The sequence below is a fragment of the Euleptes europaea genome, chromosome 14 (assembly GCF_029931775.1).
Source record: "Euleptes europaea isolate rEulEur1 chromosome 14, rEulEur1.hap1, whole genome shotgun sequence".
Classification (NCBI taxonomy): Eukaryota; Metazoa; Chordata; class Lepidosauria; order Squamata; family Sphaerodactylidae; genus Euleptes; species Euleptes europaea.
The window spans coordinates 38,394,142-38,418,898 of record NC_079325.1 but is presented as its reverse complement, the minus strand read 5'-3'; the positions used below and the strand labels follow the sequence as shown (position 1 = coordinate 38,418,898).

The 24,757-nt window shown below is 43.6% G+C and overlaps 2 protein-coding genes across 2 annotated transcripts; both read right to left on the bottom strand.

The window, feature by feature from the left end:
• Positions 1 to 11,077: 11,077 nt before the first annotated feature.
• RNF224 (ring finger protein 224) lies at positions 11,078 to 12,690 on the bottom strand. Its single transcript, XM_056860954.1, has 2 exons — positions 12,671 to 12,690; positions 11,078 to 11,585 (listed from the first exon to the last, which is right to left on the bottom strand). Exons 1-2 carry the CDS (start codon positions 12,688 to 12,690, stop codon positions 11,078 to 11,080), a joined length of 528 nt encoding a protein of 175 aa, XP_056716932.1.
• Positions 12,691 to 23,342: 10,652 nt separating this feature from the next.
• CYSRT1 (cysteine rich tail 1) lies at positions 23,343 to 23,796 on the bottom strand. The gene has a single exon (XM_056860960.1). The coding sequence runs from the start codon at positions 23,751 to 23,753 to the stop codon at positions 23,343 to 23,345; it is 411 nt and encodes a 136-aa protein (XP_056716938.1). The 5' UTR covers positions 23,754 to 23,796.
• Positions 23,797 to 24,757: the final 961 nt, after the last annotated feature.

Genomic DNA, 24,757 nt, shown 5'->3' with positions numbered 1-24,757 from the left:
CTCAGGCTCCACCCCCAAAATATCTAAACACTGCAGCAAAGCAGATTTGGGAAACATCATAGCAAAGATGGGGAAAACCCAGGAGGTGCATGAAAGCACCCTGATGCTGTGGAGCTGAGAAAAAACACTATTTCCCAACAGCATCCATCCTGGGTCAAACAAGTCATATGTAAGTGAACTTTACAAGGACCTGGGACCTTGGAAACACCCATATCAGGAATGTAAATGAATGGGCTTAGAAAAACTCTCTTTAGAATTGCACTGTTAGCCCTCTCCAGGGACAGAGCAGTGGACACAGAAACCCACGCAATATGTGACTTGAAAGTGACCAGTGCTTGAACTCAGAGTGCCAGTCACACACAAAACATTACACTTGGAGTCAACCTAAGGTTGCTAACCTCCAGCTGGGGCCTGGATATCTCCCAGAGTTAGAACTGATCTCTAGGCAACCAAGATAAGTTCCCCTGGAGAAAATGGCTGCTTTGGAAGGGGGACTCTATGGCATTGTATCCTACTGAGGTCCTGCCCCTCCCCAAACTCCTCCCTCTCCAGGCTGCAGCCCCCAAATCTCCAGGTATTCCCTACCTAGAGTTGGCAACCTGAAGTCAACCAAATACACAAACAAAAGATTGAAGGAACAGTAACTTGATCTAATAATCTATAAAAGGCTACAGGGGTTAACTAGATTGAAATTAACATACTAAACATCTGCACAAAATAAATGTTTATTTAAAGTATGCACAATAATAAAACTAACAAAAATGCAAACTACTATAAATGTGTATAAAACAATTCCTGATTGTACGAACTTCAAAAAGAAGACCAGCTGCACTTCAACAACAAAATCTTGATCATTGGTCAACTGAGGAAGAAGTATAGTAATAGTATTCAAATACACATATAAAACTTCTGCTGAATCTATATACATTAATGACAGGGGTTTGCACGCAATAAAACATCCACAGGGCAATTAAAAAAACTGCCTACAAAAATTCATAAGATCGAAACTAATAAGGGCATTGGGAGGAAAATATGTGATGGGAGCAATATAAATGCAAATCTGCAGAGAAGTGAAGCACCCAACACAATGCACCAGCTACACGGAAATACACAGCCCACTCTGCTCCTGCAATGGAACCTGGGCAGCAGAACTATCTAGCACTTCAGCTTTATCAGAACTTATATTCATAAGCTTGCAAAAAGTGCTGAGGTCTTGCAAGGAGATCTGTTCCAGCAGCTCAGGTTTTTCATGACCTCTTTTGCAAGAGCTGCCATTTTGCCAAGCAAAATATTGACCAACCAATCTGAGCTCCATGCTTACCTTTAGCTGACAAATAGGGTTAGGGTTGCCGCCCTCCAGGTGGTGGCTGGAGACCTACCGCTATTACAACTGATCTCCAGGTAACAGAGATCAGTCCACCTGGAGGAAATGGCCAATTTGGAAATTGGACTCTATGGCACTATATCCCATTGAAGTCCCTCCCCTACCCAAACCCCAACCTCATCAGGCTCCACCCCCAAATTCTCCAGGTATTTCCCAACCCAGAGCTGGCAACTCTACTGACAAATAGGGTTGCCAGGTCCCTCTCCGCCACCGTCTGGAGGTTTTTTGGGTGGAGCCTGAGAAAGGCAGGGTTTGGGAGGGGAGAACTTTAATGCCATAGAGTCCAATTGCCAAAGCAGCCATTTTCTCCAGGTGAACTGATGTGTATCAACTGGAGATCAGTTGTAAGAGCAGGAGATCTCCAGCTCGAATCTGACTTACTTACTCAACATCAGCTTTTCAAAGACCACGTGATTAAATATTTTAGGTTTATAGATGATCTGTTCTGTATTATTGACTCTGAATCATCCTATGGGTCGTTATTGGAATGTCTTAATTCTTTAAGTCCTTTTTTAAAATTCACCGGCCATATGGATAAACAGGAGATCCCATTTCTTGATGTGGTGGCCTTTAGGACCCATATGAATGCGGTAGCGGTCAAACCATATCGGAAGCCTACTGACGTGGGAGCGGGGTTACATTTCTCCTCCCACCATCCTCTTCACCTAAGACGAAACCTTCCATTCAGCCAGCTTCTTAGACTTAAAAGGAAAGCAACCTTTCCTCAGGATTTTGATTTAGCAGCTAATGGTTTATTCCGAATACTCAAAGGTAGGGGCTATGAAGATACCATATTGGATATAGTTAGGGTTAAAGTTGAACAAAAGGGTAGAGAAACCCTATTACGCCCGTCAATGTCCTCAGCTCATAAATCTACTGGTATTTATGCATCTTTGGAATTCACCCATATGACTCATGAAATACAACGTATCATACGTAGACACTGGCATGTTTTGTTTAACGTACCAGGCTGTTCGGAAAAGCCCACTTTTGGACTCAGGAAAACCAAGTCCCTTCGAAACCTTTTGATTAAAACCGATCGTGCTACCAGTACACAAGGAGTTAACATCCGGGGACATTATAAGTGTGGCGCCTGCGCACTATGCCGCTTCAGTTTACCTATCAAAGAGGTTAGCTCTTCAAGTTCCAACTTTAAATATACATTACAGAGCTTCACGAATTGTTCTTCAAAAAGCATTATTTACGCAATTATTTGCCCGTGTTTTAAAATGTATATTGGATCAACAACACGCCCCCTTAGGATTCGGATCAGCGAGCATAGAGCAAGAGTACGCGCCAAAGTTCTTGAAGCACCCCTTACTACTCATTATGTGGAGAAAGGACATTCAGATAATGACATTTTATTTTTTGGAATTTGGAGTATAAACAACAACCTTATTATCATGAGGACAATTAAAATTCTCCACCAACAGGAATTAAGGTACAAATATTTATTCAAAACACTATCCCCTGCAGGATTGAATAATGAGTTCGATATGTCTAGTTTCCTTTAAGAGATGGTAATTTGACTCAGCTGTTAAGCATAAGGGTTGTGATTTAAGCTTTACCCTCTGTATTGTTTTTACCAGCCTTCAGAGTATGTAAGACACATGTTAGGTCTGCTGGTCTTTCGGGGTAAGTGCTTATTGATTATGTTCATGCAATGTAAATAATATCATGGTTAGCATCTTCTAATATTGGGCTTTGATACTTTTGATTCTTTTTAGAGGTCTTTGAACCCTGTAAAAACCTGTATGAAGCTACTGGCATAATAATAACAACTGATGAAGCTTATAAGCAAAACAAACACAGATCCTGAAGTGTCGTTTTGTTGATTTGGAACCAATTTGTTTGGAACTCTTGATTTTGCCCTCCATTTCTGCGCACACCAGCTACAAGCACGGAATAATTTCATTACAAGAATTTGTCTGTTAGTTTTTCTTGGATTCGTGAAGAACACACCACGCTTTGGATTTATTTCTGTGGAAACTATATCCTTCCATTCGAGGGACGGATTAATGACTGATATTTTCCGGTGCGGCAACCAGTTTTCCAATTGTCTTGGTGAAGCAACCTTTATAATATTTGTGTTCCCCTGGTGGATTTATTTATGTTGATTAAGATTGAAGAACTCGATTGAAATTACAATTATCTCAGTAAATTTATTCTTTATTGAATTTGAGCCTGTGCTGAGATTTTACTTAGTACCTGGGGGTTGGCAACCCTACTGACAAATCATGATGAAAACAGCCTGAACAAAGTCAAAGAGGGAACAGCCATTTCTTTTCAGTAGTGACACCCACCTTGTATAATGGGCTCCTCGAGGTGGTGAAGAAGAAACTATCCTTACATATTTTTAGAAGGTGCTTTCAGGTTGTTTTCTTTGCTGGGACTTTTAATGGGGTTTGAGCTGCAGGCATTTTTAGGGGGATTAATGAGGCAACTGTTCTGTATGGCTTTAATTTAAAATTATTAACCACTATTATAAATATTTTAATTAATAAATAACATAAATAAGATCAGATTCCAAACCAGGAAGGAAAGTTGACAGGCCTTTATATTAACCCTTCAGATTGACCACCTGACTTTCCACTGTTCAACTCCCACCTCCTTCCCACCTCAAGTGTTCTCAGCTTGCCAAAGCTACCTCTTACCTGCTTGTTGTAATTCTTGATGACAACCAATTCTGCTCTATGGTCCTGGCAGAAAATTCTGGCCTCGCTCCAGGAAAGAGCAGGCCTATCTGCGACATAAAGACAAAGTTCTTCCCTGTATGGGATCCACCTTGGAGGGCATAGTCCCAGCACTGCGCGGAAAAGTAACAAGAAGAGTTCCATTCCATGTCATATGGGATCAGGCCCCCTAACCGGTTTTTTTTTACCCTAAAAATCAGTTGTGGGGGTGGGAATATGATTTGGGTTGAGTAACTGTTGACTTTTTTTTCTTTAAACCTTTCCATCAGGTGCTGTTTTTCCTGTAGAAATCTCTACTCCCCAAGCTGCCATTATAATTTCTGCAAGCAAAACAGCATGGGGAGAAGGGATTAACCACGCACCACCCCTCCAAATGCCATGGCCGTGATCCAAACAGCTGGTTTTAAAGATTAAAAAATAATTTGGAGAATCCAATGACAGATCTCCCACAGAAAACAATTTAGTTCTAAAGATGCATCCAACTAATGTCTGTTGCTTTTCATTTCTTTTCAGTTTTGCTTCTTGTTACCAGGATTGAAGCCCACAGTAAGCCTGGAACTTTGATATGAAAGATGTCACATGGGAATTCGTCAACTCTGGCCAGGGGAGGGATATGCCAGGAGATGCCTCCTTGCACCAATAGGTTAAAGGAATTCAGGTGATTGTCCTGAGCTCTATAAACTAAAAGATTCTTTTTAGTTACAGCACTTTTAAATATTGTTCCTTCTCTGCTTTGCCCCACTGTCAACTTCATGACAATTTGGACATCCTCTACATTCACTTATCAGAATTATAGGCTCAAGACAGAATATTTTGTGCAAAAACAAAAGGAGGGAAAATAACATAGCTCTAAACATTGATAGGCCATACAGCAGACTGTGCTATCTCCTTGCAGAATCAGCATTTCAGATGTCATGGGAGGGGGCAAGAGGCTTCATATGGGATAGGGGACATGATTTATAGCAAATTACTTGCTCTTGCATATATTTAAGATTACATGTTTAAAAAACACTGTACTTTAAGAGTATTGATTATGGTTGTTTTCTGTAACAGAATCTTCCTATTATCATTTTTAAAATTTGGCATTCTGCAATATTTTCTCACCGGAATTTGCCAGGATCAACTCCAGTACCACCTGGATTGTTTTCTGGCTCAACTCAGCTCTGCCCATCACAGCCAATTCTGTCAGCCTGAAATAGGAGTAACATCACCATTAGCCTTAGTTTGCAACAGTGTGAGCCATTGTGGTATAGTGGTTAAACTGTTGGACTAGAATTTAAGAGACCCAAGTTCAAATCTCTGTTCCGCCCTGGAGGTTTGTGGGTGAAGTGACATTTAGAGTTGCCAGCTCTGGGTTGGGAAATACCTGGAGATTTTGGGAGCCTGAGGAGGGTGGGGTTTGGGGAGGGGAGGGACTTCAATGCCATAAAGTCCAATTGCCAAAGCAGCCATTTCCCCCAAGGAAACTGATCTCTGTTGCCTGGAGATCCGCTGTAATAGCAGGAGATCTCCAGCCACCACTTGGAGATTGGCAACCCTAGTGACGTTGGACCTGTCACATACTTTTAGCCTAACCTACCTCATAGAATTGTTGTGAAGATAAGATGGAGGAGAGGAGAATGATATAAGCTGCTATGGGTACCAAAGCCTCCCTGATCCAAGGATGACACGCTAACCATAAAACCCAATATTGACTATAAAATATAAAAGATACTTACAAAAAGGCATCTTGCATAGAAATTCTACATAGTTTTCAAATTGTAGGTTGCATTATATATCCCACCAGGGGTAAAATTCTGATGTCAGTCCCACGTAGGGTAAGGAAGCTCACTGTGGAGATATCATTAGGAGGATTTGCTAGTTGCTAAATAGCTAACCGGTGTGCGGCAAACGAGTCAGCTGTATACCGTACATCAGGTGCTTGAGAGGTGTACTTTCGTTCTCTCTTAAAGGGACCTAGCCTATATTCAAAGAAAGCATGATAGATCGTTTTCCAAATTCAATCCAAAGGGGGTCATGGAGTTCAATAAATGAATGAAATAAGCTTCCTTCTGCCTAAGTAATTTTTCTCTGTCTTGTTTGTCAAATCTCCTAGCTTTTAATTGCCAAATCACAAAATAGCGCAGGTCATTCTCGCTGTGCCGAAAGTGGAGGAAGTGTTCTACTACCGGGGCTGATGTTATGCGTGCGCGTATCCTGGATCTATGCTCAAGGATACGGGTTTTAATTGATCTAATACTAGATCCAGTGTAAATCTTCCCACAGGGGCACAAAAGACAATATACACAATATTTTGTGTCACAATTGGTAAAAGAACGAAGTTGAAAAGAAAAATCTGAGTCGGTTCTTTTAAATTCTTTGACCTCCAAGCAAAAGTTGCAAGCAAGACATTTATGGCATTTAAAGTGTCCCCGAATCATCACTATTGGACTCAACAAATATGTCAGAATGTACAAGTCTATCCTTAATTGAAGAGGTTTTCCTATAGCCTATTTTGGGACAGTTTTGGCAGCCAGGAATATCATTAAGTAAATGCCAATGTTTTTTGATGACATAGCTAATCTGCCCGGATAGGTCCAACGTCACTAGGGTTGCCAACCTCCAGGTAATAGCAGAAGATCTCCTGCTATTACAACTGATCTCCAGCCGATAGAGATCAGTTCACCTGGAGAAAATGGCTGCTTTGGCAATTGGACTCTATGGCATTGAAGTTCCTCCCCTCCCCAAACCCCGCCCTCCTCAGGCTCCGCCCCAAAAACCAACCACTGGTGGCGAAGAAGGACCTGGCAACCCTACTGAGAACACAGCCCCTAGTATACAAACCTAATGTTCAACAGCAACTTTAAACAGGCTTCATTTTTAACAGTCAACTATTAGGCCTCATGAAGCTTCATTAGGCCTCCATGAGGCCTGGTTTTTACTTACCTCTATTTTTTTTTTTTTAAAGAGCAAATAAGAAATAGGCCATTGGAAACAAATGAGATCTGGGTACCACCAAAAACACACGAACAAAAATCACAGGGAGACCTGTAATCGAAAAGATGATGTGACGTTTCTACCTGTTGTGAGGGAGAAGTTGGCCAGGACAACTGCCAAGCCCTGAAGCCCTGCGCAGACTTAAGTTGCTACTTTTGTGGGGGGGGGGCCTTCACTGTTTTTTTCAGCTGCAAGGACAAGAAGAAATATTAAATAGGTGTGGGCTTTCCCCTCTCATGGTGCTTGTAGTTCTGGGGAGAGTTGAATTTTTTTCAGTTTCTGCCATAAGGTTGTCAACTGGCCAGAATTGTACAGGTTAGCCAAAATTTCATCATTAGTTGGTTGCCAGGACATAAAACCAAACCCATCATGAGTTTGTTACTGAAGAAAAGTAGATCAAATATTTTAAATAAATAGGGTTGCTGTCAGGCTTCAGCAACACGTTGCGTTCCTGGTATAAGGGACTTCACTCCAGACGATTCAGCGAGTTAAAAGTTTTATTCAGAAAGTCGGCGAGTTCAGCAAGTCATAGAAACTTAAGGCTAGAATACAGGCATGGGGAAATATCGGTACATATATAGGGTAAAAACAATGGGGTTGATTAGGTTTTAGAAACAAAGAAACAATACAGAAGTTAACTACCGGTAAAGACTTAAGACCACACATACAGGAAATAAACGCATGCATTAACTGGCTGATCTTCCCAAGCTCCCGGCTTTGTTTTGCGGGACCCGGTATCAGATCAGCGATTACTCGGGCGGGTGTCCATAGAGGTGCAGATCTCGGGCAGGAGACCGGGTGCAAATGGGGGGGAGCGGAGTGCACAAAAACTCCATTTTGTCCGTGGGGGAAACCATCTTGTTTGTATCCGGGGTCGACAGCCTAGCTGACAGTTTGCCAGGTCCCTCTTTGCCATCGGTGGGAGGTTTTGGGGGCAGAGCCTGAGGAGGGTGGGGTTTGGGGAGGGAAGGGACTTCAATGCCATAGAGTCCAATGGCCACAGACATTTTCTCCAGGTGAACTGATCTCTGTCAGCTGGAGATCAGTTGTAATAGCAGGAGATCTTCTGCTATTACCTGGAGGTTGGCAACCCTATAAATAAAGGAGATAAATATGTTTATTATCTCCTTACATTTTATATCATCTTTTTTTTTCTTTTTAAAGAGAAAAAGGCATTTTGTCCATGCTATTTAAGATGGACAACCAAGTAATTTGCAACTACTAATATTAAATGGGGTCATGCCAGATAAGAAGGATCCATTTTTAACCTTGACCATTGCCACTTTAAAAATGGCTAAGGGAGTCTGTTCCTTTTACACTGGCGTAATAGGTAGAAACCAAGAGGTGAGGCTGTTTCCTGCAGAAAAACCTGATGATTTATCTATTAGATTTTTATCACAGCCTCCCTCCAAAGAGTTCAAGATCTCTCCCTACATTTTATCATCACAACAGTTCTGTGAGGTGAGCTAGGAGAGTAACTGGCCAAAGTCTCTCTTTGATCCTCATAGCTGAGTAGGGATTTCAGCCCAGGTTTACAGTCATAGTTTGACACATTAATCCACCACATCAAACTGGCTGTCAGTTACAGAGAAAGTTGTACCTGTTTAGTTTCAAGACCTCTTTAATGAAAACTTTTTTTTCTTAATGTTTTTACAGTTGATGCCTCACCTAGTTGACAGAGGCCATATTCTGGGATGTTTGCAGAACTTACACAAAAGAAAGTGCTCCTTTCTCTTTTGACAATAAGGCACTTGAATTGGAAAAAGATACAAAATGTGCCCAGAAAAACCTGTTAACAATGGCTGTGTTTACTCACTTGGATGGGTTGAAAACCAGCTTGCGTCAAGAGGAACAAGAGTGACAAGAGCGATGTTATGTTGCCCTGTGATAGCAGTCTTAGATGTATATATAAAGATGGCACTGTTCCCAGGTCAACAGAATTCCTGTCATTTCTTAATGATGAATTACAATACTAAACAGAAGGCAATCCAGCAATTTTTATTGCTATCTGGAGGTATCGGCTATGCAGACTTAATCCTAGATCTTGCTATTGGTGCAAGAATCTACCACTGGTTTCCAAGACATTCTAATAAAACACCACAGAGCCTCCAGTTATGTACAAATGTCACCACAGACCACTGTTATTTCCCTGTTTATTCCACCACCTACCTTCGTGTCAGGTTTCAGATTGTAAGCTCCTCGGGACAAAGACTTGTTTTCTCATACTCTGTAAAACACCACACACATTTGATCATGCTGTATTGATGATTGATGGTATATTGCCCATGTACGTCTGAGATTAAAAGATAGAGCTCCTGTGTCAACAGGCAGTTTTATGTCTCAGCACCAACACTATTAAAAAAAAAAAAAAACCAGCCAAGAGAAATCCAGCCCAAGGCAAAACTTGGGCTATTGAACTGATGAAGAAACTGCAGGTCAATGAGGTTATTCATAACCTGTTAGCTGGAAGATGTTGCCTGCAAGTCGTAGTGGTTTCTTCTAGCTTGGAACTGCACTTAGCAACCTTCTCCTAACAGCCCTGACCCCCAAATTGCTGCCTCTGGCCAAGTGCAACCTCCTTTCAGTCTTCACACACAGGAGTGAGGTGTGAGTCTGTAACACAAATTCGAATGGCCTGAGCAACCACCAAACATCAATCAAGGCTTTATTGCTACATAAAAACCTAGGAGGGTTTAGACTTTTAAGAAAATGTGGAGTACGAAATAATACTTCAGTTTCCTTTCCCTTCACCACAAGTAGCTTCTTCCCCCACACTGGCAACCCTGTGTTTGGTCCATATAGACAGTGTACCTATTTCCATGTTTTAAGTAGACAAAAGTTTACTATGACCAGACAAATTTACAAACTCTGAAATGCACATATAAAACACATTTGCAAAAGCATGCATGCATATTTAATTAAGAAAAACAGTAACAATGAATCAAGACATCTTGAACTGAAGTGTTAGGACTCGACATGTATGCATATTATGCATTTTTGGTGGTTGATTACATGTGTCATATGCTACTTGACTGAATAAGTGAAGTCTTTCAAATGTTTTAGGTTGGGATTAATTGGTTTAACTTGCCCAGTTCTAAAATCAAAGTGGAATGACGTGAGGAAATGAAAGAAACATGCACGTAGTTCAGCCAAAATTGAACTTCCAGTACCAAGCAGCTGCCTCCTATATTAACATTTTCTCTACATTGTGATTATGTACATGGCCAACTATTCAACAGACTTCTCAAAATGGAGAGCGTTTCTTATATTTGTTTCTCCCCCTTTCTGGTTTTACACATGGACATATTTCACAACTCATTACAAGGTTTATTTCCTCCCCTTTCAAATTTTGTACACACACACACACCCCTTCGTTTTAGCAGAACATAAATGGATGTATACCTGGCAGGGCATAAATGTAGTAGTATCAAAAAACACAGAACTTTGGGACCACCTCAGGCAGCAAAAGAAGCTGCAAAGGCCAACCTATTCTTTTCATCCTTGTTCCCCTCCACCCAAAAATCTCCGTGTCAATATTAATGTCATATCAGAGGTTGGAACATGTTGCATAACTTGAAGTAACTAGGCCCATAACAAGGTATTTCCCCTGCAGACATCAGTGTCTCACTGTCCATTGTAATTATGGGATTCATTATCTAGTTGAAGATTAGATAAGTTATGTGGATAAAATGGGCAATAACCAATGCCAACATCCATAAGACCACAGAAGGACAGACAATGGGTTGAAGATGACTGGCCTAACAGAACATTGGCATACTTGTAAGCTACTGGCTGTCATCGCCAATGAGCGATTCATGAATGTAATTTGACCGGACCCATGAAAGTTTATATTCAGCTCTCAGCCAATCAGGAGATGGGGTTGGGAACCAATCAAGGCAAGGGATTTCCTGCAAGAAGGCTGAAAAAGGCCAAGCTTGCCAACAGGCTTTGTTTACAGACCTCAAATGGCCCTAGTTCTAAGCTCTATGGGGGCCAGCCCCTACTCCCCATATCAAAAACCCCGTCAACCCTGAAAAGCAGCTGTGGTAACACAGCAAAGGCAGTGGCCACAGCAGTTATTCTGTGGAAAGTATGGCTGTGGCAGTGTCTCCTGGCAAAGGCCCATGGGCTGCTGCGTGATTGGCTTCTCCTTAGCAGATACTTTTGACACCTGCTCAGAAACTGTCTTTCCCACCCCTCGAGGATGCTCCTTCTCAGACTTGACTGCTAAGAAGGCTGTCAAGTCCAAATCAAGCATGGTCACTCCTCCACGAGGGGTGGGCGTGTTTTGGCGGCACTGCGGACACGGAATCCACCACTGCTCATTAGCCACCGTGTTCAGGCGCCTGATGCAGGTCTGACAGAACGTGTGGCCGCAGTAGAGGCGGCGAGGCAGGTGAGCTGACAGGTCGTAGGAGCAATAGCAGATGATACAGTCGATTTTATGACTGCTGCAGCTTGGGATGAGGGACTGGGCCTCTGGCCCGAGCTCTGCCATCTCACTGCTTTCAGCCTCTGGCGCCTGAGACATCCTGGTGGGCAGAAAAACAAAGAGAGTTGCTGATCAGTGCAGCATCATAAGCAAATGGCTGTAATAGTGAGAAATTTCTGTCAGCTCTCGGACATCCTGAATACAATGTAAGACTGGATCCCAATCGACCATGTCCACATGGCATTATTGCATCAGTTCTGGTTAGGGCTGCCAGGTGACTCTTTGCCACCAGCGGGAGGTTTTGGGGGTGCAGCCTGAGGAGGGTGGGATTTGGGGAGAGGAGGGACTTCAATGCCATATTCAATTGCCAAAGCGCCCATTTTATCCAGGTGAACTGATCTCTATTGTCTGGAGATCAGTTGTAATAGCAGGAGGTCTCCAGCTAGTACCTGGAGGTTGTCAACCCTAGTTCTGGACCTGATCCATCATGAAAATGGACCTGACCCCAGGACCTGACCCATCATGAAAAAAACTTGAAAACCAGAGTAGATATTTTAAAATAATTATACAGACGTTCCCAAATTAAAACTTAAAACACTAATATGATTCACACAGCTGAACTGCCTTGGTAGTTCCATTAGATTTAAGTCTTTTATCATTCAGAGTAATCTGTATATCCCGTTTCGCTTTCTGGCAATGTAGCAAGCATGGCCTGTGTGCAGAACCTCAGATCTGGGCTGCTTAAGAGCTTGTGTTTAGCAAAGCTAACCCATTGTGATCTCACAGGGGCTGTGACCCTGATCCAGCAGCTCATCTTTGCAGGCTTCATTAGATTAAAAATTGCCTGGCTGAATCAGACCAATAAAGTCCAGCATTTTGAAGATCAGCCGGCCACACACCTCTGGGATTAAGGGCTGCCTGTAGGATTTGCAACAATATTAAGGGGGCATTAATATGTAAAACAGTTATGCTACAACATCAGCTCCTGCAAACCTTACCTTAAGTGGCCAATAAAAAAACAGAGAGAGCCACAGTCTCCATTACTGTCAACAAGTAAGGGGACACCTCAGCTCCAAGCTAGCGTGTTTGGGGCACCTGTTCTCCCAGGTCCCTGCTTTGTTTTTTTTAACCCGGTCTGTCTGCCTTAACAACCTGCATCCAAATACCACACAGGAGAAAACTTACCTTTCCGGCTGCTGCTGCATCTTCACTGTCTCGAGGCCAAAAAAATCGTCCAGTTCAGGGTTTTAGAGCCAGGATTCCCTCGTGACCAGCAAGCTTGCGCTGATGGCCTCCCTGTGGCGCTTTGACGCATCTCTCATAAGCCTTCCCACTCCGGTAATTATAGGAGGTTCACATTACAGACACAGTTGTATCTGCCACGAGGAAGCCAGCCTAGCAAGATAGAGTTACTGTTGCCCCGGCTGACAATAGCTTCCGAAATACAATCACCTGCTCTCTGCCTGCCTGTCTTCTGGGGGAAAGCTTAATATTAATCTCTATGGCAGCTCACATGAACATATGAAGCTGCCTTATACTGAATCAGACCCTCAGTCCATCAGTCAGTATTGTCTACTCAGACCCGCAGCAGCTCTCCGGGGTCTCAGGCAGAGGTCTTTCACATCACCTACTTGCCTAGTCCCTTTAACTGGAGGTGCCGAGGATTGAACCTGGGACCTTCTGCATGCCAAGCAGAGGCTCTGCCACTGAACCACAGCCACATCCCCTCCCCTCCTTGGATCTCATTAGTGAAATGAGTCAACAGCAAGAAGAATTAGCCTTTGGGCTTCTGCCAGGACCGTACCATAAGCCTAAGATTCTGGACACTTTGATAGCTCTTCACTGCATAACACATGTGGCTACTTAGCCAGTCTTTACTTCCCTGTTCTCCTGCTGTCCCATCAATCCATCGCGTACTCCTAACTTAGCCTGCCTAAGAACCAAGCCCTCTGCGGAGACCTGCTTTGGCTGCTCGCTCCATCAAAGGTGAGGTGGGTAGCTACCTAGGATAGAGCCTTTTTTGTGTGGATATCCCTGCAGATATCTACCTGGCACCTGAGCACTGAAGTCTGGGACTTTTCTGTTCACTCAAACTTGTGAGTTTCATTTTTGTGTAATAATTAACTCTCCTCCTCTATGTGATGTATATTGGTTTTATTGAATGTAGTTAGAAAATTAATACACTGTTCACTGTTTTAATATTTTAACGTGTTTACTATTTATTGAATTGTTTGACTTTGGGATGTTATGTGGCTTTTATCCGAAAGTTGCTCTGAAAGCTTTTGGGTGAGCGGTGGGGTAGAAATCTTTTGAATAAATAAATACTCAGAAAACCAGTATGGTATTGTAGAGTGTCAGACTAGGAATGAGGAGACCCTGATCATCTCTCTACCATGAAGCTCAGGCCGTTTATGCTTGATAATTAGCAGCGCATTCCAGGCTGAAGTGCCCCGCATATTTTTTTTATTTCTTCATGCTGAACCTTCATTCCAGTCAGCTGGTGCATACTTGCTTCGCATTTCTGAAGAGCCCCCTTTGACGCCCCTTTTGTATTTGCTCCCATTGAAAAATCACAGCCGCAGCTTAGCTATGCAAACAACCATTGCTAATGGCTATCCAAATAAAGGAACAAAAGAGCAGGCAAGTAAGGGGGGTGGAATTTGTTTGACTTTCTCCTCTTGCATCAGGACGGTGAATAGTAATTTTAAAGGGCAGATTTTAAAAAGCAGCTTTGAGCGAGTATCAAAATCGACCCTGCATAAATAGTCTCAGAGTAACCATGAGCCAACACTTTACCTCAACCTGACCTACCTCACAGGATAGTTGTGACAAAAACTGGAGGATGGGAGAATGCCACACAGCTCCTTGGAGAAAGAGCAGGATCAAAACACAATAGATATTCAATTTATCTCCTCTTCTGCAGTTTGATGCCTCATAACCTCTGCAAACTAACTAGTTCACAGAACAACCGTTCACAGAATTCCTTTGGTGGAAGCCTTGATAGCAAAACAGGGATACATCTGTAGAGTACATGGGCAGATTACAAACTGCTGTAGACTTTGTAATATGTGTGGAGCAGTTGTTATCGGTTGTCGACATCTCAGTTTCTGAGGTGTGCAAACTGTGAAGCCCCCCAATTTTGCCACCAATGAATCCAGTCCACTTTCATGACCCTAAGACCATCATGAAAATGATAGGGGGAAATGTGAAAAAGCCAGACGTTTCTTTCAGGTATCTGCAATAAGCAGAAAAGCCACACTGCTTTTCTGCTTACATGTTTAAATAGAAAACCAGCTTGCCTCCTCAGCAGTTAAAGTAGCTGTATCAGAAACTGGAGATCCAGAAAGGATCTACTAAACTAACATAATGCACCTCCATTTTATCTATGATTTCTACCTTGGTTAATCTATCCTTTCTCTTTCTATCATTCGCCCCACCCCACCCTGACAATTTTGCTACTAATACTACCTGCCTTATGTCAGATTGAGCACCACCAGTTGAAGACCAGAGATAGGCAACATAAGCAATATGTTTAGTGCTATGCAAAATTGCAAGGGGCTTAAAAAGAAATCTTCACAACATTATTCCAAAGCCAAATAACCAAGAGATGCCAAGCTCTTGAATGGGGGTGGGGAATCAGTCAAAATGCAAACGTACATTTTGGATTTGAAATTCCAAGTTTAAAATTTGATTGGCAACATTTCCCAATTTTGCCAATTGTTAAGGTTTGCAAGGATTCATTTGTGTTGTATTTATTGTCCCGCTCTTAGTGATATTTAAAGGAAAATTGAGTATATAGACTAGTCCACAACTGAGGGATAGAGCATATGTTTTGCAGGTGGGAGGTCCCCAGTTCAATCCCTTGTGAGTTAAAAGGATTTCAGCTACCAGATACTGGGAAAGATATTTCCCTGCTCGAGACCAGGAGAACTGCTGTCAGTCAGAACAGATAACACAAACAGAATAACACAGATTATTATTTCATAATGTCCTTATTTCTTTAGCACCTAATTATATTGAAGTGCTTAAGAAATAAGGACATCATGAAATACAGGCACTGTACACAATAATTTTAAAGAAGAGTTGCTAATAATCTGAACAAGTGTGGTGCTACAGTGATTGTGCCAAATTTGAGCCAGTCATTCTCTCTCAACCTAACCTACCTCACAGGGTTGTTAGGAGGATAAAAGGGAGAGAACCATGCATGTTATCCTGAGCTCCTTAATGGGTGGGATAAAACATGTTTTAAAAATACAAAATTACAGAAAAACATGGGGATTGGGGATCAGGGGGACCAGACAAGTTTGCTTCCACATTCCTCATTGTGCTCTCATTCCACTACAAATCCAGAGGCACTGCCTCACTGGGTAGTCCTCACTGATATTCTTCATGGTATCTTCTGATGCCCACTATACCCCACCCAGCCAGCTTTTTAAAAATTGGTAGATGGTGTACTATTTAGAACTAAAATTGAGTAAATACATCATGCTAGTGTTACCATATTATGGTAATGTATGTACTACTGATTTTTAAATCCAGCAAAAAGCCCACCATTGGCAGGAAGGGAAATGGTGAGTACAAAGGGACTGGGGGAAAATGTTACCGGATAAGGATGGGGAAGTCCGAAAATCTGCACTTTCCTGTCCACACCACACTTTGAATACGATCTTTCAAGAAAGACTATACCAAAGCACATCTTGGAAAATGTGCAGTGAATCAGGGGAAAACCCAGAAGGTCGACAATTGTATAATGACGCTGTGCAGAAGCCAAAAGGTAGGGTAAGGAAGCTGCCGTTTGGGGGGAACATGGTTCAAAACCTCAGTGTGGAAGCAGCCTAAAACCATCGACCATAAACTGAAATAATTTTTGAGGCACTTCTTTCAAAATGGGAAAGAAGGTATAAAATTTACTTTCCAGTTTAATCTTTTCCACATATAGTCAGTCACCTTTTCCAGAAGATGAAGAGGAAATACATGGTTCTATGCATTAAGGAGACCCAGAAGAACACAACATACATGACTGTCTGCACCGCTCAAGCAGTGACCCTTCAGGGCATGCAGGTCCCAGCCTCACATGCAGGAGAAGGCTACCCAGCCCACCTTCAGAATTGCATCCTCAAGGAACAGAGAGCATTTGGGCACGTAGGACCAGACAAACCACATTCCTCACCTTTTTTCTGCTGGGCAGAAATGCAGGGGCAACCTGTCAGGGAAAAAACAACAACCCAGGATCCCGTTAAATTGGGCAGATGACTGAGAAAACATGGGCCGGGGTGTGATTCTGTCTGCATACACAACTGTTTACTTTGTACTGCCTTCTGGAACAAGGGATGCTTGTACACTGACCCTTCTAGTTTCCTTTAACAAAAACAAAGTGAAGATATTAAAAGGACTATTTAGCAGTATAATTTGTAAATAATTATATCTCAGACATAGTTTCAGAGGGTCACTGTGTTGGTCTTCGGTAGAACAATTAGATTCGAGAGCAGTAGCACCTTAGAGACCATCAAGATTTTCAGCGTATAAGCTTTTGAGTCTCAAAAGCTTATATCCCAAAAATCTTGTTGGTTGCTAAGGTGCTACTAGACTCGAATCTCAAACATAGTAACAGTTATAGGTGATTATTGGGAGGGGGTGGTGATGAAAGGGAAATGGTGCCTTGGGATGTTTGTCTCTCACTGTGTGTGAATGCTTGCATGGAAGTACACTGGAAAATTGGGACTGTCTTGAGTAAATGAGGACAGTTTTTTTATTTCTTTACAAAATCTGTATCCCGTTTTTCTGCCCTTACAAAGGCCACAGTTGGGCCATCTGGAGCACCCTTGCCAAAGTGTATAAGGGGGGATATCTTTTGTCAAAATGTCAAAGATGTTTCAAGACATGCCAAAACAGAATCTCAGGGAGGGGTGGTGGTGGTGACAATTCACACATCTATAGCTGGGACTGGAAGCAGTTGTGGCCCCTTACAAAACTATTAAAGGAATATGGATTTTGGAGGTGGCACCCCCAGAAGGATACTGGGTTCAAGGAAGGCTTGATATAGGGGTAGGGGGCTTCTACTGTGCAAAAGTCACATCTAGCCCATGTCTTTTGCTGACTTTAGTTGAACTAACACTCTCCCCTCCATAGGCTTATCCCCTCAAATTAAATGATCATCAGTCAACCAAAATGTTCTTTTATTTTTTATTTGTTAGCCCCTCTTATTTCCTTGCTTCTTCCCTTTTACACCCCAGGTGCCTAGGTGAAGATCAGCAGGCTCTGCAAATGCCTCCCAGGGATATCAGCCATCCAAGGAGATGATTTATTTATTTATTTATTTTCACATTTATAGCCCGTCCTCATCCCCAACAAGCCAGGCTCAGGGCGAGTGATCAGTTACCTCTGCCAGTTTCCTCCAAAAGCACAGGTACTTTCTCTGAAGAGCCTCTAGGAAGAGGGTGCCTGAGTTTCCTTCATGATTAGGCCAGCCCTGGAGACATGGTCTTTATGAGGTTCTGTGCTTTTAATTACTATGTTTGAGATGGAATAACCCAGTTTAGCCCGAGCTCATTAGAGCTTGGAAGCTAAGTACTTGGATGGGAGACCACCAAGGAAGTCCAGGGTTGCTACCCAGAGGAAGGCAATGGCAAACCTCCTATGCTCGTCTCTTGCCTGGAATGTCCCATGGATGGGGTGGCCATGAGTTGGTTGTGAGTCGATGGCATACTCTTCTTGTTGAGATGGAGCAATAAATCTAAACACTTATAGGAAAATGTTCCCATTTAATAGATGCACCATCTCTTTTCCAATACAAGGACCAGGGTACAATTTTATATTGAACTGATACCTACTACTGTAGTCTTTACCACATTTGGCATCTTGATGGCACTTTTCTGGGTATTTTTCTTCTTTTCTCTACTTAAAAGTTTCCACATCCAGAAGTAGAGAGGGCTCCTGCCCCTTTATAAAACGGAAATGCCAGTAGATGTAGTAACTGGTGAAACTGCAGCAATGTAATGAGGAAAAGGGCCACCTGGCAAATTTCTCCTTTCCCTGTAACTCATAAAAGTCACAGCAGGTCTCCACTTGGCAACTTGATGCATTTGGTTGGTTTCCTTCACAATCACAATGACATTTGAGAGTCTTGATCAGAGCTTCCCAGATGGATCTGAGTTGCCAACCGCTGTGCGGTTAACAAACACTAACTACATTAATACACATTAACATGCAATCATATCTCTCTGTGTCATGAAAAGCTTTTCTTTGAATTTTTTTTCATTTTGAGCTGCTGACAGAGGCACAAGAAACAAGGCAGGTCATGTTTGTTTTTTTCTGTTTTCCAGTTGGCAGTCCTAACAAAATCAGCACTTGAACATATGGTGCTGCTTAATCAGAGCAAGGCCCTGACCTGGATGGCTCAGGCTAGCCCAATCTCATCAGATTTCGGAAGCTAAGCAGGGTCGGCGTGGTATTTGGATGGGAAACACCAAGGAAGTGCAGGGTTGTGACACAGAGGCAGGCAATGGCAAACTACCTCTCAACATCTCTTGCCTTGAAAACCCTATGAGGTTGCAATAAGTCAGCTGTGACTTGATGGCAGTTTCTACCACCAATCAGAGTTAAGACCACTGGACCATCTAGCTCAGTAATGTCTACTAGACAACTGGCAGCTCTCCACAGTCTTGGGCAGAGGAAGGTCTGCCCAGAGTGGTGTAGTGGAGCCAGCGTGGTGTAGTGGTTAAGAGCGGTGGTTTGGAGTGGTGGACTCTGATCTGGAGAACCAGGCTTGATTCCCCCATTCCTCCACATGAAGCCAGCTGGGTGTCCTTGGGCAAGTCACAACTCTAATAGAACTCTCTCAGCCCCACCCACCTCACAGGGTGTCTGTTGTGGGGAGGGGAAGGGAAGGTGATTGTAAGCCTGTTTGAGTCTCCTTTAAGTGATAGAGAAAGTCGGCATATAAAAACCAACTCTTCTTCTTCTACTACTACTACTACTACTACTTACCGGAGATGAAGTTGGGGTTTGCTGTATGCAAAGACAATACCCTAATGTTGAGCCACACAGTCCCTCTTTACTTGTCAATGGAGGAAATTAAACCCAGTGAATCCTTCCGAGTGTCCTATTCACATTTAGGACTCCAGGCTGACATTGCTGGAAAGACCCAGCGTCGATCCTAAAGGTGTCTTTCTTAGAAGAGCTTGTTCTCGTCCCCGGCCAATTAATTCCTTTACCTATGAGCCGACAGCAACCATCAGTGTCTATTGACAAATGGCATATTTATTTCTGGTGACCCATGCAAAGCAGTCTCTTCGCACTGCTCCACCCAAAGCATCAGCCTTATGCAGGAGGTGGAACTGATCTGGTCTCCCAGAAGCTGTGTACGTGTATGCTCCATCCTATTTGGGATTGCTACACCAGGCAGCCTTAGGGATCTCCGTTACAACACACTGAGGCAAAATGAAGATGACTGCTGTGCAATTCAGAAGCTTGACCATTTCCACGCTGATCCGTTTGCCTGCATTGAATCTGCACTGGAAAGTCAGGCTGCAAAGACCAGAGGAGAGCTGTTAATTCCACCTCTCTCCTTCTGCAGCAAATGCTGCAACCCATCCCCCCAACCGAGGTGAACATGACAAATGTGTGCGCATTAAAGTGCCATCAAGTCGCTTCCGACTCATGGCGACCCTATGAATCAATGTCCTCCAAAACATCCTATCATTAACAGCCTTGCTCAGGTCTTGCAAACTGAGGCCTGTGCCGTACCACTTATACAGCAACGAGGCTATTTACAAATAACAAGATTGCCTTCAAATTGCAAGAGTTAAAAAAAAACCACACTCGCACAATTAATATATTCTCCTTCTGATTTATTACGAGCCAGAAGTGTATACAGTTCAGTCAACCATGAGGATCAGCGCGGTCTCTTTCTTTGATAACAGCATCCTTTTTCCGGCAAAGCTGGGCCGCTGGGCTGCAGCAGCCCCACAGGAAACTAGACCAAATAACCCCACCTCCACCCCAATTCTAGCATTTTCCAGGGCAACGGAGGGCGCCCCCCTCTTTCAAACAGCTTAGAATGCCAGATGAGGGTTGTGGTGGAGGAGCAGCCATGTCCACGCAGGGGAATTGAAACGCAGACGGTGCCAAGGAGGCTCTGCAGCACAGCAAATCTGGTTTGACAAGAACTGCTTTCTGCATGTCCAGTTTGGTACCAAAGCGGTGAGTCAAAACTCAGAGACATCCATGTAGCAACCTTTGGCCGCAAACCCATGTTTCAAGTAATTTCAGTTAAGCTAAGGAAGGAGCAGAAAACCTTCTTCGGACGCAGAGAAACCAGGGCCCCTTGCTACAGGGCAAGTCCCTCAGGTGAACAGCAAGAAAAGAGGGTGGGGGGAAGCCAGAGAAAACTTTTGGTTTTTCCAAGGCCCACCCTGACAGAGGAAAGCATGTTGCCATCTCTTCTTCCAAAGGAAGGCGATTCAGCGGGATCCATCTCTCCCTTGCCCTAGGGTTGTTGCCCCATTCAAGGCAGAAGTGGGGTCTGGACCCCTTAAATGCCAAATCCAAAAACATTCATTCCCCTCCCAAGTCCCCCCATCATCTTTAAAAAAAAACACATTCATTTCCTCCCAATTCCTCCTTCTCCCCCAAACCGAGAAATATCTCATTTGTCTCTCACTCCTGCAAGTATTTATTCAATCTACTCAGGCAATGACCAGCATTTTTCAAAATGCCTGATGCAGCCAACTCTCCCAATCCCCTCAGTCTCATGTCCTGGCTCTGCCAAGAGGCAGGAGAATAGGCCTTTTCAGATGTCTGATGTTGGCCCTCCAACTCTGCCTAACAGGAGTGCACTCTACACACAGTTCTCCCAACACACAGTCGCCATTTAGTGTGAATGGAGCATTGTGTGTGTTTTCCATCTGGGTACAGGATTGGTATGCATTAATTGAACCCCAGATTTTTGAGAGAACGCAGATTTTTGAGAGAGCTAGCGTGGTGTAGTGGTTAAGAGCGGTGATTTGGAGTGGTGGAGCCTGATCTGGGGAACCGGGCTGGATTCCCCTCTCCTCTACATGAGCGGCGGAGGCTAATCGGGTGAACCCGGCTGGTTTCCCCACTCCTGCACGCGAAGCCAGCTGGGTGACCTTGGGCAAGTTACAGCTCTGTTAGAGCTCTCTCAGCCCCACCTACCTCACAGGGTGTCTGTTGTGGGGAGGGGAAGGGAAGGTGGTTGTGAGCCGGTTTGAGTCTCCCTTAACTGGACTCTTGCCCTTTTCTACTACTGCAGACAGACTAACACGGCTACCCACTGTGAATTAACTGGTAGAGAAAGTCGGCATATAAAAACCAACTCTTCTTCTTCTTCACGTGGTCCTAAAGTGTACACACATGGAGAATATCCACGTTGCCCCATTCACATAAATGGTGAGTGTGTCTACTGGGAGGACTGGACATAGTGCGCACTCTCACTAACATGTGGCTGAAGTGCCAAAACTGAATGTCTGAAAAGGACTAATAAGAGAACACAATTTAAAATGGGAAGCTGCTATTCAATCAGCAACCGCCCAGCGGTGCCAAGGCGAACCTGCCCACCTCCCCTGCCATTCTCCACTGTGCCAGTCAGCAGCTCAGATGCCAATGTAGTGGTCGAATAGGCCCTGCAAGGACAGGCAGGGGGCAAAGTCTTCTCGCACATTTGCCCCAGGGCTGGTTCTAACTTGGAGCCTCCAGAGAATCTAAAGAAAAAAATAAAACCAAACCATAAAAACAACAATTCCTCCCACACATGATAATGTAGCTGATTCAGGCTGTGCATGTGTACTGATATTTCATTATTTTTACCCTTTTTCATGATTTTTGCCCCTTTTCAAAATGGCAGCTTCTGTGTGTCCCAATTGCTTTGCCCCAATGGAACAGCAGTTTACTCCCCAATTAGTTTCAGTACCCCATTCAGTTACCTGCCTCAACTACTTGAGCACAGGAGGCTCCTCGCCTCGAGAAAGAGCTGTGCCCTTGCATTGAGAACGGCACTGCAAAGTACAGGTTGAGTATCCCTTATACGAACATCCGATATCCAGACTGAACCAAAAACCTGACCTTTTGAACCGACATGCAGGCATTACTCACAGCCCCTCAGCAGTGCCATTGACAGTTCAATGTACACAAAATTATTAAAAATATTGTTTAAAATTAAATTCAGGCTATGTGTACAAAGTTTATATAAAACATACCGTAAATGAATTTTGTGTTTAGACTTGGGTCCCATCCCCAAGATATCTCATTATATATATGTAAAAATTCCAAAAAAATCCAAAATACGGATCCGAAATATGGACCACTTCTGATCCCAAGCAGTCCGGATAAGGGACACTCAACCTGTATGTAGATTGTAAAAAGCATGATCTCGCCAAAGACAAATGGACCACAATACACATTCAGACGTGGGGACCTGCCCTAAATCAAGATATAGTTGCAAAGTTATTGGCTGATACTGATCCAAATGTAACCCTCGCCATGGCAAAAATTTTATCTATGGTTTTTAATGATACCTCTTTTTAACAGTACTGTTTAGATATTACATTTTTGTATGTTTGGATATGTACTCAACCTGTACCCTCCCTTGGAAAAGGGCACCCTTGACAACCGTTTGTGCCCAGGAGGACAACAAATTAAGTCTTCCTTTGATTTTCTCCACTGTTTCTTATACCAACTCACAGGAAATGGCAATAGACTGGCATTGGGTCTGTAAGCAGTAACTTTACATCAAATTACTACAAGATAAAGTGCAAATGCTACAGCAGCACTGTATTCAGCAGCACTGCCAGCATTCAGCAGCACTGCCAGCTGTAAAGGGGCGGTGAATGTGGAAGAATCAGGAAATGACGCAACAGCATTTCCGGCAGCAAGGGCAACACTTCTGGCAGCAGCAGCAGCACCCCCCGTCGCTGCCCCCTGTCATCGCTACCTCTTGACTCTTCCAGTGGAATGGTTCCGAAGAGCTTCCATTGGGCATCTTGAGACTGGCATAGGGATTATAGGGCCTGGCCCACGTCTCGTGGGTCTGGATTTTCTGACTGTCCCACCCAGTATAGGCCATCTGCTGGCTCACGCCATTCTCTTTCTCCTGGGTCACTGCATAAGTAGGCAGCGTGCTGGGATTGAAGAAGACAGTGTCCGGGGTCAGGTCATCACCCAAATAGTACTTCAGGAAACCGTCCTTCAGTTGCGTTCGGGGGATGTTCACACTGGCATAGGGGTTTTCGACGACGACCCCACGATCCATAGCTCCTCTGAGGTAGGGCAAGGCCTCCCCTCCAGGTACTCGCCAAAGGATACCAAAGACTAAGTCTTCTGCGGCTCCCGGCAATGTCAGAGAAGATTGTGGTACCAAAAGAGTGCGCCTCTTTTGGAGGCACGTGTACCAGTTCAGAACTGCTTCTTCCACTAACTTATCAAAGCATCAGCTGACCACCCCAGTCCTAGAAGAGAAGGGTTTTAAATGTTACTATCATTCCCTTTCCACATTTGACAGTCCTTTGCACTAATTTTTTTCTCATATTTTTAGTATGTACTATAACGTTTTTTCCAGAGAGCGCAAAGCATTTCATGTCATTTGTGCAGCGAGGAGAGAAAACGGAGAATGCCTGAGTAATTCCCTGAGAGGTAATTACTATCTCCTCTTGCAGTAACATGTGTAAGCAGCTCATTCTGTTCCAGCAGGTGTTTAGCAATTTTGTGCAGCAACTGTTCAAAGCCTGTTCTAATCCTTATGAGAGCCTTATAACGTAGGCTGATACTATCTCCACACTGCCGACATATGTATTTTATTGGGTTTCATTACTATTTACATGGTAAGCCACCTTGAGTTCCTTTAAGGTAGAAAGACAGCTAAGAAACATTTTAAATAAATAAAATAATAAAATAATGTGGCCATGGCTGAAAAACAGCAGTCACCCTTTACATTCTAAACTGAGGTGACATTTGTACCCAAGACCCATTCCTTTAACTACTCAACTAGATCCCCACAACCTTGTGGAGTCTGCCTTTTTCTTTTTAGCATTTCAATTTTTTGCCCTGCCCTTCCCCTGAGGCAGGCTATACACTGACAGCCAGCATGGTGTAGTGGTTAAGAGCGGTGGACTTTAGTCGGGAGAGCCAGATTTGATTCCCCACCCCTCCACATGAGTGGTGGACCCTAAGCTGGTGAACCGGGTTGGTTTCCCCACTCCTCCACATGAAGCCAGCAGGGTGACCTTGGGCTAGTCACAGTTCTCTCCGAACTCTCTC

What these genes read in the sequence shown, in the direction of transcription:
- RNF224 (XM_056860954.1), bottom strand. Translation starts at nt 12,690, where the DNA reads ATGCAGCAGCAGCCGGAAAG. An exon ending in ATGCAGCAGCAGCCGGAAAG is followed by an intron (nt 11,586 to 12,670) that starts GTAAGTTTTCTC and finishes TCTGCCCACCAG; the next exon opens with GATGTCTCAGGCGCCAGAGG.
- CYSRT1 (XM_056860960.1), bottom strand. Translation starts at nt 23,753, where the DNA reads ATGGATCGTGGGGTCGTCGTCGAAAACCCCTATGCCAGTGTGAACATC.